The following is a 13382-nucleotide window of genomic DNA, read 5'->3' on the forward strand; positions in this document are numbered from 1 at the left end:
CAGTTGTCAACACAACTTCAGTGCATCACATGACATGGACGCTGTAGTTGCACTGAATGAAGTAATTTTGTCAGTGGATATCAGGATATTTATTTGTGTCACCTTTTTTCAGCCTGGTGTGTGGACTGTCTTAACAGGTTGTTAGCAACTTTTGCTACTTTTGTACTACTTCTCCATCATATGACTATGTAGTTTGGGTAGCAATTTCAGAATATAATCAGAGTTAACACTGTAGCTGAATAGTGTTTTGAAATTTTATAGTATTAGTCTACAAATACTGTTATTTGGTGAGGTTTCCTGGCACAAACACTTTCATTTTGCATGAACCCTGCTTGAAGAGTTTTTGTCATTAATGCTAGAGGACTGCTCTGCTCTCCCTTCTGAATTTACACTCTTCTGTTGCTTACATGTAAGCGGCTAGGCCAAAGAGGGTATTTGACAAATAGATAAACTGATAATAGGTTGGTTATTCTGGATATTGTAACGTAAACAAAATTCACAGTGATTTAAAGTATACTTTTTAGTGAGCAATAATGGTGGCTTAGGGAAAGTGTTCTTTAAAAGTGAAAGCTGTTGTGTAATTAATGCTAATGATGCATTTCACTACAAGGGATAGTTTCTCTAGCTTGCCTCATGGTATCATTTGAAATAAGTTCTAACTGCTGATAATACTGTAATAGTAGCAACTGCCAGTGTAAAACTGTAATTTCAACATCTTTCTTTGGTGTAGCTTTCTTTGGTGAGCCTTCCGCTTCCTGTATTTTTAGTTTGTTGTTTTATCGAAGTAATAGCAGTTGCGGGGGGAAGAAGGGAATGAAATAGACCATCAACAAAGATTCACTTAAGACCAGCCGAGTAAGTGCAACGATGTACGTTCATAAAAAGTCTGCAGAGAGAAAATGTTAACATGGCTTTAGGAGGTGGTACAGTCTAGGGATGCTAGGAAGAATGATGAGACAGCTGACAGTACCAAATGAAGATCAAGTAGGAACAAATTGCCAAAAAATAGCTAGTTTTGTGATCTTCAGATTCAAAGAGATGTATTAACCTCATCAAGCAAGTCAAACTGACATCAATGTCCTTTTAACCCTACATTGCTTTTGATCACATTGTGCAAGAGAATACTGAAATGCTTAAAGGAAAAAGCCTGTCAGGTCTTGTCATGTAAGAACAGTAAAAGAGAAAAAGCAGTGCTCATAGATGAGGGAAATCAGAATAATTTTATTTTCTTCATGCCAAAAAAGAACCTAAATATGCTTGTGATCTTGTCAGTTCAGTGCTTGCAATCAGTTTCACTTGCTGCAAGATAGGAAGTGAAAGAAGACTGTAAATGCTGTGATAGCAGAAGTGAAACACTGAGAGGAATTCCAAAATGTTGTTGAAGAAAGAAAATAAGAACCCAGGCAAAATACATCCCATTGGGAAATAATAGTGACAGAGAAGAAAGTTGTCTGGAAGTAGCCTTTTATGTATCAGATGCATGGCCTTTTACTATTTCTGCTTCAGTTTTGCTTTGCCTACTTTCATTGAACTAAATGTTAATATTTGGAAGTGTGCTAAAATGCGGAATTTGGAAGCATGTCTCTGTCCTGGCATTTCTCATCTGCTAGTGTGAACCACTAACATCTTCAGCACTGAAGATAATACAGAAAAAAGAACTTTTTAACCTATAGAAGATACATTTTGAATTTTCTCACATAATGTGACATTAATTTTCAGTAGTTACATTGCTGACCTCGCCAAGGAGCAAGGAGCTGTGCTGGATTAGGCAGATTTTAAATGTAGGAGGAAAAGATCCAGATGATGGAAGATCTGTGATGCTGTTTGGTTTCTAAGAAGTTGTACAGTGAAGGTTTACACATTCAGCAAATGAAGATAGTTTGTGATGATGTCATTGTCTTTACAGATAGTATAGTTAAAGGTATGACTACTTGAGTAAGTCTTACAGAGACTGAAATTTGGAAGCTGGTTTAAAAGTGCTTTGTAGAGAATGCATTTCAAAGTGCTACAGTGTCTGAGATGAGCCTAGACATTACTGATGTAAGTTTTCCTCTCCCTTACCTGATTTGCTTGTAGATCATGTAGTGTATCTACGGGGAGTCATACAGGGAGTTTCCTGATAAGCTGTGTCTTGGGTGTGCTGTCAAATATCTTGAGACAACCATAATAGCTACACATAGGACTGTAAGATTTGTGTACGTGCCATTTTCAACTTGGGTTTGCAGTTTTGGCAAGCTTGATTGTCTTGTAACTTCATTTTACTGGGATTGGCAGATGTTTAAGCAATTCAGACCCTTCTTTATACTACATTCTTGATGTTCTTATTTTCTTATAACTGGTACCAAAGAAGATACAGAATAACTGACATAAATACCTCAAGTCTTTGATATTCTGCTTTCAGCAGAAGTAGTCATAAGGATGCTGGCTGAGGGGGTTTTCTCTGCTCACACTAGATCTTGAGGTCATGGGTGCAGGTGCCTAGTCCTGACTGATCTTTTTTTCTGTGCAGCAGCAAAGTGCTTGGAGCTCCTTTTGACCTTTGCACATTCGAAAACTATTTAATTTTTTATTCTGTAGAACGCTTAACATGAATGAGAGAAAAATCGTATTTTAAAGTTGGTTTCCTGTTTGTTTAGTGGACTGCTGGTTATAATGCTGTTGTTACTTGCAAATGGACTAATGTTTCTAGTACATTGTCTTGATGTTGAACCTCTTGTGTGTGTGTGTGTGTGTGTGTGTTCAGGTGCTTGTGGTGTTTTGACATGGTAGGGGGTAATGTCATTTTGATATTAATGTTGGAAGTGAGGAGAAGAACCCCTGACATTTTTGCTTTTCCTTTTTGTTCTTTTCCTTAAACTAACAGTAAAAAGAATATCCGAAAGCAACGAATGAAGATTTTATACAATGCAGTTCTGGAAGCTCGAGAACCAGGCACAGGCAGAAGGCTCTGTGATCTGTTTATGGTTAAGCCATCCAAAAAGGACTATCCAGACTATTATAAAATTATCTTGGAGCCAATGGACTTGAAAATGATAGAACACAACATCCGCAATGATAAGTACGCAGGGGAAGAAGCCATGATTGAAGACATGAAGCTCATGTTCCGAAATGCAAGGCATTATAATGAGGAAGGCTCCCAGGTACTATTTTGATTCTTTAGTCACCTCTGCTTCTTTGCAGACATACAAGTTATGGTAGGATGGTTTAGCTTTGACTGTTACTCACATTATTTATGCTATTGTTCATTGAACTAAAATAGAAATATGACATTTTTTTCTGCTAATGTTTTAAATTCTGTCTCTGTCTATAGTTATCTAAATGTGAAATGCAGCAGGCTCCCTTGTAAAGGTTAGATTTATTTCTCATTAGCTAAACTGTCCTCTAAAAGAGTGTCAGCTGAATGTTTCCTATTATGGTTTAAAAAATAATCCAGTTATTACATTATCATTATTCATCCTCAGTTAATCACACAGTGAGCAGACATCAGCGTATGTTTTGGAGCGCAGAACCCCTGAGAAGGGATGTCATAGTTGGAAAGAAACCATCTTTGTTTTCATAGAGGTGGAGAGTCTGGGAGAGATCAGACTAGAAAACCTGATTTGCTGAGCCTAGCCAAAGGAGTCCGAAAGGAATACGCTTTTCATTTACAAATAGATTGTAGGGTGTGTCTATATTGTAATGTTTCTCAGCCACCAAGCATGATGTTTTGAAACAGAGTGGTGGTAAGAAACCCCCAACTATTTCTAATAAGGAACTTGATCAGCTACTGTAAAGGACTTTATGATGAGGTTGCATTCACTGGGATTGGATTTGAAGACCCAGGAGTACTGTTCTAGTCCTTTCTACCTTGTTGGAATCACAGTAGTTCAGGAGATTGCTCAGCAGAATGGTTTGATGAGAAGGCTGATAAGACAACTGCACCTTGCTGTTTTATAGTCTTTGGAATAGAAGTGCAGCTCAATTGGGTAATTTATTCAAGGTTTATATCTCCCTGATTTAGCTTGTGTTGATCAGTTCTGCCTACCTGCCTAAGTCTCTTCAAGGTGAACATTCGAGAAATAAACCCTGCCTTTTTAATCAAGTATTTGGTTTTGCTTTCAGCTTTTTCAAACTAACATGTAAATGTTTCTTGGGGGCTAGTTCTAAACTAGTTTAAATACAGTAAACCTTGTTTTGTTTTGGTTTGGTTTTTGATTACTTTACTGATTAATAGGTATACAATGATGCCCATATGCTGGAAAAGATCCTTAAAGAGAAAAGGAAAGAACTGGGACCCCTAGCTGAAGATGATGATGTTGCATCCCCTAAACTGAAGCTAAGTAAGGCAGCCTTGTACATTGCTATGTCTCATGTCAACACTTCGGAATACCCAACAATACAGATTAACAGATCTTCCCTTTAGAACAGAAGATGCGTCCTGCAAATTTACACTGACATGCAAAGCAGAATTGTATTTTCAAAATCATGACAGCAATGGTGTATTTATATAATAGAATTTAGTTGTTGCGTATAGCATTTCCTAAGAAAGGTAACTGGGAATGAAGAAGGAGAACTTAAGAATGGTTGGAATGGCTGGCATTTAGTTAAGTGGTGTCATCCAAATGTTAGATGTTGCATTACATGCTCAGTAACAGTTCATTATTACACTTAATGTGTGCTGCTGGGATTGCTTACAAGTAAGGTGCTTCTCAGACTGAGTAAAACTCTTTGTTTCCCTGAAGAGTTTTCCCAGATGTTTGATTTGCACAGAAAATCTGTCTGTGCCTTTGCACAGGGATTTGCACAGAACCATAAAGGAAACGTGAGTTTTATTTAGAAAATTATAGAAAAATGTGAAAACCACAGAAATTTCCAACAATGTCTGTTCCTAGAGCTGTTACTCTCACAAACTAGACTTGCTACTGCTCAAATCTTATGTCCCCTTAAAATGTATTCAGAACTGAGCAAACTGAGAAGGATAAAATTGCACAGAAAGTCTTAAAGAAAATAACTGTACAGAGTCTTCTTGAAAATAGAAATGTGCAGCTCTTAGGTAAGGTACAGGTACTAGAGAATTCACAGGCAGAGACCATGCAGGACCGTAGCAGAGATCCTGAATTAATCAAAAAGCTAATCTGATTGGTAATCCTATGGGAGGTCTTATTTTACATTTTACCTGTAATAATCCTCTCTAAATTGGCATAAACCTGTCCTAAAGGAATCTGATACTATTTAGAATGCTTAATTTTAGTGATAGCAGAAACCCTGTGATGACTGGATTTTAATGGCTGTAGAGAGAAATTCCTGTAGAGCTAGTAAGACCAAATTGAATTTAGAGGAGTCATTAATAACATTAGGTAAGAAAAGGTGCTTTCTGTGCTTAAGTCTGAAACTACCTTCAACATAGTAACATGATTCTGTGTTTGACAAAAACAGCATTGAAAAAATATTCATACAATTATGAAAAATAAAGGAAGCTGCAACTTGGGATGGGCTCCATGTTGTGGCTCTTCCGCTCATACCACAAAGTGGTTCTTCAATAAGCAATTCTCCGGTGGAAAGGAGATGGACAAAGGAGTGTGCAAGCTCTGGTTTTGTAATGATTTTTATTTTTTTTTCCCTTTCTGTCTGCTTAGGTAGAAAAAGTGGCATTTCTCCTAAGAAATCGAAATACATGACTCCAATGCAACAGAAATTGAATGAGGTGTATGAAGCTGTAAAGAATTACACCGATAAACGAGGCCGGCGACTGAGTGCCATCTTCTTGAGGCTGCCATCTCGGTCTGAACTTCCGGACTACTATGTGACCATTAAAAAGCCCGTTGACATGGAGAAGATCAGAAGCCATATGATGGCAAATAAATACCAGGATATTGATTCCATGGTAGAGGACTTTGTAATGATGTTCAATAACGCTTGCACATATAATGAGCCAGAATCTTTAATTTATAAAGATGCCTTGGTCCTGCATAAAGTTTTGCTGGAAACTCGGAGAGAAATAGAAGGAGATGAGGATTCTCATGTACCCAATGTCACTTTGCTAATTCAGGAACTTATCCATAACCTTTTTGTATCTGTTATGAGCCACCAGGATGATGAGGGCAGATGCTACAGTGACTCCTTAGCAGAGATTCCTGCTGTGGATCCCAACTTCCCAAATAAACCTCCTCTGACTTTTGATATTATCCGAAAAAATGTTGAAAATAATCGCTATAGGAGATTGGACTTGTTCCAGGAGAATATGTTTGAGGTACTGGAGAGGGCAAGGAGAATGAACAGGTGAGTGAAGCCATATTTTTCAGGTCCTTTGTCTTATCACATGAGTTTTGCATGTTAACATTAGGCAAAGGCTGAAGTGTTTTTAGGGTGTTTGTTTTCCTTGGTATGGATGTTCAGAAAACTAAACCTCTAAAGCTCTATCAGATCTTCAATGGAATGTATGCTTTCATTTAAAAAACAAGGAAAAAGTTAGGTTTCCACCCTGAGATAATTTTGACATTAATCTCCCAAAGGCACACCTCATGATAACCAGGTTTGTGCTAATGGTCAAATTGAAAAGTGAAGAGGAGGAGCTGTTCACTAACTGCTTGACTAGTGAATTACTCTTTTGGAGCAATCACAGTTGAATGAGTTATGGTAATATTGTGCACAAACGATGAGCACTTGCAACTTATTTCAGTGTTTTGCTTAGATTAGGTGGGTTGCTTGGGGATGCGCAGATGAGATCTTGACCCCTGAAGGAGGGGGCTTAAATAATCATATTAAAACATCTACCAACAGGAGTATGGGTAATTAATTCAGTTTTATTAATAATAATGTTATTACTTAAGTTTTCAGAAGTTAACAAATTGTAGAGATCCAGTGGCAAGTAGTTTTGCTTGCAACTAGTTACCTTTGATTTTTCTGGTGTTTCAGGACTGGTGTATACGTAAATACTGTTTTGGACAAACTTTAAAACATACTGACAGCAGAGTAGCAGGTAGAACATGACTTGCCAGTGTCTGCTGCTGCTTCTACTAAGCCAACACAAATCTGTTGGTAGTGTGAAGCTTTAGTTTTATCACTAAGTGTGGCAATTGATGGCTCTGTGTTTAGGATCTTGTTTGAGTCTGCATAAATTATGTTTCTGCCTTGTTGCACGTATTTTTGTACAGGACTGATTCGGAGATTTATGAGGATGCAGTTGAACTTCAGCAGTTCTTTATTAAAATTAGAGATGAACTTTGTAAGAATGGAGAGATTCTTCTGTCACCTGCTCTCAGCTATACCACCAAGCATCTTCACAATGATGTAGAAAAGGAAAAGAAGGAAAAGCTGCCCAAAGAAATAGAGGAGGATAAGCTCAAAAGAGAGGAGGAGAAGAGAGGTAGCTACATTATTTTCATTAGTTTTAAATGCATTCATTGAAAAAAGTACCTGTGGATATGGTGTATGCTGCGCTGTTGCTACAGCTTCGCCTCCTGGAGCAACCTTTATAGTCTGATTGTTCACCAAGGATCTTGTAATTTAAAGTTATGGAAGATTTATTTTGTTTTAATCGTTATCAGCCAGGCCAAATGGCTTTAAAGAAAGAGGTATATGTAGATATTAACTGTATGTAAACTCTAATTGGAACACATTGGGGTACCAGTAGTCTTATGTGAAGGATATTGTAAAAGAAAACAATAGCTTTTTAGTACAGCTTTCTGCTGATCATAAACTCAACAATGACTGTTCCAGTTGATCTTTTAATCGTTTCTTTTTTGACAAATACTGGGGGATTTTTATGTGTTGATGGTGTTGTCTGTGATCATGTTTTTTAACACTGCTGAAGAAATGGTTTTTAAGTAAGCCTTTTGCGTTTCTTACTTGGCTAGTATGAGTGTGAAGAGAAATGGGCTTGCACTATTTTGCAGGGCAGGAAACTTGCTGTGAAGGTCCTTTGTGTTTCACTCTTCCTGGCTATTACTGTCAGTATAATGGTTGTGGAGCATGCCTAGCGGAATGAATAAAGCTCTGTAATTGCTCCTTTCCACAGATGGGAGCAGAGCTGTCAGTTTTTCATCCTTAAATTGTCTTTCTAACATGGTTCATCTTCCCACATAGCACTAATGTCAGCAGCTGTGAAGTCTGGTTGCTCCAACCAGGCTGAGTATTATAAGAGGACAACAGCTGTGACGTCCTTTTTCTGTCTTCCTCTGAGGGCCAAAAACCCCAAAGGAAGCAAATGTGCCTTTCTGAAGGCTTCAGAGCTCATGGCTGTCATTGAGTACCTTTTAACTAATTGGGAAGACTCAATAAAATTTAACTGAAGACAGAAAACCCAACCTTCAGCAGCACCAGTAGCAGAAAGGCTAGCAGCACAAAACATGCTTAAATATTTCTTCATTCTGGAAATCAGTGACAGAGGGACATACCAGGTATCATGTGGCACTTCAGCACTTGGGAAGGTGTGGGGGCATTCGTATCCGTAATCTTGGCTAACATGGAAATGTGGCATTACTAACATCTGTTTTTCCCTTCTTGAAATAAGAAGCTGAAAAGAGTGAAGATTCTTCTGGATCAGCTGGGCTGTCAAGCTTGCATAGGACCTACAGCCAGGATTGCAGCTTCAAGAACAGCATGTATCACGTAGGAGATTATGTGTACGTGGAGCCTGCTGAAGCCAACTTGCAACCTCATATAGTCTGTATTGAGAGGCTGTGGGAAGATTCAGCTGGTAAGGATGTCTTTGCTCTAGGGAAACAATATGGTGAAAGTTCTCCTTACTGCTATTTAAAACTTCCAGTTTGAGCTTTTTCTGTGAAGAAGTATGTGTGGAATGCTGAATATTTTTCTTGTTTCTGATTTTCTTTGTTCCAAAAAATGTTACACATTCTTGGATTACCACATGCTTTTTTTGTTGTTCATCTCTACCTACCTGTAAATAGTAAGTGTCCCAGAGAATAGGGTCTTTGAAGTGGGATGGGCTCTTTGTAATTTAGGTGCAGAACACCACTTGGGGTTTTTCTGTGCTGAGAAATCTGAACCAATTGGGCACGTTTAACCACGAATGTTTCACAGAACAGCTCAGTTTCAGAACTTGCCTTTGTTAAATTTCAGAATTGAGCTGAGTCTTGCATCTCCGAAGCCAAATCAAGCCATAATAAGTACTGTTTTGGTTTTTTCTCATCAGTGATGCCTTCTGTTTGCAGCAGGTACTTCTCTTAAGTGATAAGGAAAGCTAAAGATATGGCAAGATAAGCATGGTGCACTCTCAGCAATCCTGGAAACTACAGTTGCTCAGAACTACAATGCAGTTAACCATTTTGGTTGCACCTTTTTTTTTAAAGGGATGAAACAAATGTGTTATAAGGGCAGATTAAAGAGACCATGACTTAAATTTGGAGGGGAGAAGTGTAAGGCAGGATATAGTTAAGGTTTGCAAAATTATGAAGTGGGTAGGTAAGATGAATGCAGAAATACTATTCAAGAAGTCCACCAATGCTAAGAGTTAGAGGGCACCCATTGACACTAATAAATCAGACTGAAACATGTGAGAGTGTTTGGCTTTTTAACAGAGTGAGTAGTGAGCCTCCTGGTTTTCCCAGGAGCTTGTGGAGGCTGATTATATCAGCAGGCTCAAAAAAGGGTAAGACAAGTCCGTGTACAACAGGTCTAAACCAAATAATGAAGGGAATAACCGGTGAATAATAGCTTAATAAAGAGAACAGTTCTCTAGCACCCCTAATGCAGTGACTCTAGGAGTGGCTATGACCTAATGCATTCCTGTAATAGCCTATCATGCTCACTCAGTTGGATACAGTGTAATTGGATAGATGGACCATTGGCCAGTCGAACGTTTCTTACATTGATTTCTTTGTGATGGAGAAAGCGAATGGTACTTTTTATTCTGGCTCAGCCTACAGATTACAGATTTTCTTTGATTTTGCAAAAATTGTACGTATTTGGATCTTCTTTATGAACCATCATGAACAATTTGAATTTGTCACAGTATAACGTGGAAGAAATAGTTCTTAGAAAACTTGAAACCAGTTATCCAAGGTTTCTCAAATAATCAGGTGGTTGTCGTGTAGACTCTGAAGCTGTTTCAGGAGCTGAGAGTCAAGATTTATAAATAAGAACTGATTCCTCCTTTGTTTTTCTGAGTCAAATTTTGTACAGGAAGAAACAATGAGCAGGCTTTTTAAGCAACTTAGTTTTTCTTACCTGCAACAGTTAAGGAATCTTGTCCTGTTCTAAAACAGTTTACTGTTGGTATAAATGACTGCATAACTATTTGATTAATCAGTCAATCTGTAGTTGTTTCATTCTTGCTCATGCACTAGAGAATACACTATTTTTTTTTTCTCTTTACTTTTTTAAAGGAGAGAAATGGCTCTACGGGTGTTGGTTTTATCGGCCAAATGAAACGTTTCATCTCGCAACACGAAAGTTCTTGGAGAAAGAAGTTTTTAAAAGTGATTATTACAATAAAGTTCCTGTTAGCAAAATTCTAGGCAAATGCGTGGTCATGTTTGTCAAGGTGAGAGACTGTTCAGACTAATTTCTTGATCAACTAATATGTTCTCTGCTATTTGTTTGAAGAGCTGTGGGCATTCTAACATAGAGACGTTCTACTAATACTTAGATTAAATAGGACTTGCTCCTGTATGCTGTTTGTATTCTTCATTTTCTGCATGGGGTAAGCAGGTCACCAATACATATTATGGTGTTTTCTGCTGGTTGGTTTGTAGAATCGTGTGCTTGTTAGGTAAGTGGCTAATGGATTTTTCGAACCATGTAGTGGAGAAATTGCTGGTAATTTAAAGGTTTCCGTAAAAGTATGTGGGTTGAGGTTTGGCAAAGAGGAAGGCTTGAATGGCTTGGTAAGAGAATGAAGTCTTCCATCTCTTTCTCAAGTTTGATTCCACATTGTCCTTGCGCTGAGGATTTTTGCGATGAGGAGGTAAGCTTGTTGCAAACAGGCTTAACTCCGCCAGTTTTTTTAAGGTAGTGTGTTTGTATGATACAAAGCACTACAAATGCTGGCTACGTCACGCTGTGTATCACAGTCACATATCAGTGAGCATGGAACTTACCTCCTGTCCTCAATTTGGTGATCAGGTCCTCTTTCCAAGTCAAAGCTCAGAAGTCTTGTAAAGCTAGTTTTAGGCTGAAGATCTTGTACTTGTTAATGTACCGGTTTGGTAAACCCAGCTTTTCTCGTGTGACAGCCTGTATTTAATTTAGCTGTTTCTCTAAGGGTGGGATTTCTTCTTGTTTGCTTTTAATTTTTAATATAACTTGGATGTCAGACTGGAAGAAAAGAATTCAGCAGAAAGGCTTTATCAGTCTAAAACCTCTTCTGATAGAAACATACAAAAAATGCAGGAAGCATGAGAGGGAGTTCAGTGTGTGACTGTGCTGTATGTGTTTGTATTGCTGAAATAGTTCATGGTTTTAATTCAACCTGCAGGAGTATTTTAAATTGTGTCCTGAAAACTTCAGAGATGAGGATGTCTACGTCTGTGAGTCACGTTACTCTGCAAAGACAAAGTCTTTTAAAAAGATTAAACTGTGGACTATGCCTGTGAGCTCTGTAAGGTTTGTCCCACGAGATGTGCCCCTGCCTGTGGTCCGTGTTGCTTCTGTGTTTGCAAATACAGACAAAGTAGATGAGGAGAAACAGTCTGAATCATTGGAGGACAGTAAGATGGGAGAAAGTGTCCATCTCGAAAAGGTATGTAAGATAACAAGTGGAACATGAATTATGTTTGACAGATGAAGAATGACAAAATGAGCCCTCCTGACTTCAGTTTCACAGTATCCAGAAACAGTAAAATATAAATAAATGTTTCAGTTAGAAATTGTGTTATACCCATTTGTAAACAAACACAAACAAAATATAGATTGACAAGACAGAAAATAAACTGTATGTATTTGCTAGATTCTGCAAATGCCTTCCTGTGCTGTTCAGCCTGGAGAAGAGAAGGCTGCGTAGAGACCTCATAGCAGCCTTCCATATCTGAAGGGGACCTATAAGGATGCTGGGAAGTGACTCTTCATTAGGGACTGTAGTGATAGCACAAGGGGTAACGGGTTAAAACTTAAACAGGGGAAGTTTAGATAGGATATAAGAAAGAAGTTCTTTACTGTAAGGGTAGTGAGGCACTGGAATGAGTTGCCCAAGGAAGTTGTGAATGCTCTATCCCTGTCGGTGTTCAAGGCCAGGTTGGACAAAGCCTTGGGTGGCATGGTTTAGTGTGAGGTGTCCCTGCCCATGGCAGGGGCGTTGGAACTGGACGATCTTAAGGTCCTTTCCAACCCTAACTGTTCTATTAAGTCTATGATTTCATAATTCTATGTGAAGGGGTTCAGGTTTTTTCACACTTCAGAAAAGAAAATTACACTTTTACTGTAAAACTTGCCTTAAACCTAAAGAATTAGTAGAACTAACAGCCTAATCTTAGTTCATTACAATGCTGAAATGCTTTATTTTGTAGTATTTCAGTGAAATAGTAGCTAGGCAAGCATATGCAATACATAATATTCTGTTCTTTGTGACCCATTTATGATTGCTAACCGAGTGGTTTATTGTCAAAATGTTTTAAGAATATTTCTGTCCAACATACTGAATAAAATGGTTTATTTTATTGTCTTTATAGTCATAAAATAAATTCAAATAAATGTATTAAATTCAATTTATTAAAATTTATCTACAATGAATGTAGAGCCATAAAAGGTCCAAACATACCATCATAAAATAAATCCGCTTCATGCTGAGTTCTTGAACAGAACCTCAGAACAAAATACCCGGCACACTAATCATCAGCTTTATTCAGATACTTTATTATTATTGTATTTATTCATACTGTGACAAAAGGAGTTGTTTCTGTTGAGAGACTGAAAACTTGTGGGGGCCTTTTCTTTCCACACACTGGGGAGATAGCCTGTGTTTTCATTGGCTTTCTGAAATCGTTGTCAAGTCAAGACAAGTGTGTCAAGTGAGGCACTATGTGATTTTTGACTTAAGACATAAGAATTTTGATAGTGCAGATGTTACGAATTTGCAAGCAATACACAGAGTGTTCATATTCTTGTTTATGAGAGTTGAATCATTAAATTTCTTTATTTGTTAACTTGGCCGTATCCTACTCAATACTTGCCTCTTAAACATGTTACTGTGCTTTAAAACAGACCATCAAAATAAGCTGACTTGGCTTGGCCAGCTAACTCTGAAGCAGTAGAACAGAAAAGGACTTGTAAATTGCTGTTCTGGCAAAAATGCAGCTTTGTGAAATAGGAAAGCTTGCAACATATATAGAGGGTATCTTTGCCTTTGCTGTTTCATTTTTAAATTTCAAGGCCCCTCACATTCACCTGTACAGCTCTGTGTAGTGTTTACCTATTATTGGTAACCTAAAGGTAGGGCAATCTTTTAC

General features: G+C 38.0%; 1 protein-coding gene across 3 annotated transcripts in view; it reads left to right on the plus strand.

Moving 5' to 3' along the window:
* PBRM1 (polybromo 1) overlaps window positions 1–13382 on the plus strand; it is a 69732-nt gene that overhangs the window by 33002 nt on the left and 23348 nt on the right. For all 3 annotated transcript variants that reach the window (XM_065687170.1, XM_065687169.1, XM_065687171.1), the window contains 7 exons: window positions 2864–3140; window positions 4214–4319; window positions 5616–6258; window positions 7134–7345; window positions 8492–8677; window positions 10326–10483; window positions 11417–11680. In XM_065687170.1, coding sequence (XP_065543242.1) covers window positions 2864–3140; window positions 4214–4319; window positions 5616–6258; window positions 7134–7345; window positions 8492–8677; window positions 10326–10483; window positions 11417–11680 — 1846 coding nt within the window. The remainder of the gene's footprint in view (window positions 1–2863; window positions 3141–4213; window positions 4320–5615; window positions 6259–7133; window positions 7346–8491; window positions 8678–10325; window positions 10484–11416; window positions 11681–13382) is intronic.

The sequence above is a fragment of the Lathamus discolor genome, chromosome 7 (assembly GCF_037157495.1).
Source record: "Lathamus discolor isolate bLatDis1 chromosome 7, bLatDis1.hap1, whole genome shotgun sequence".
In the NCBI taxonomy this organism is placed as follows: Eukaryota; Metazoa; Chordata; class Aves; order Psittaciformes; family Psittacidae; genus Lathamus; species Lathamus discolor.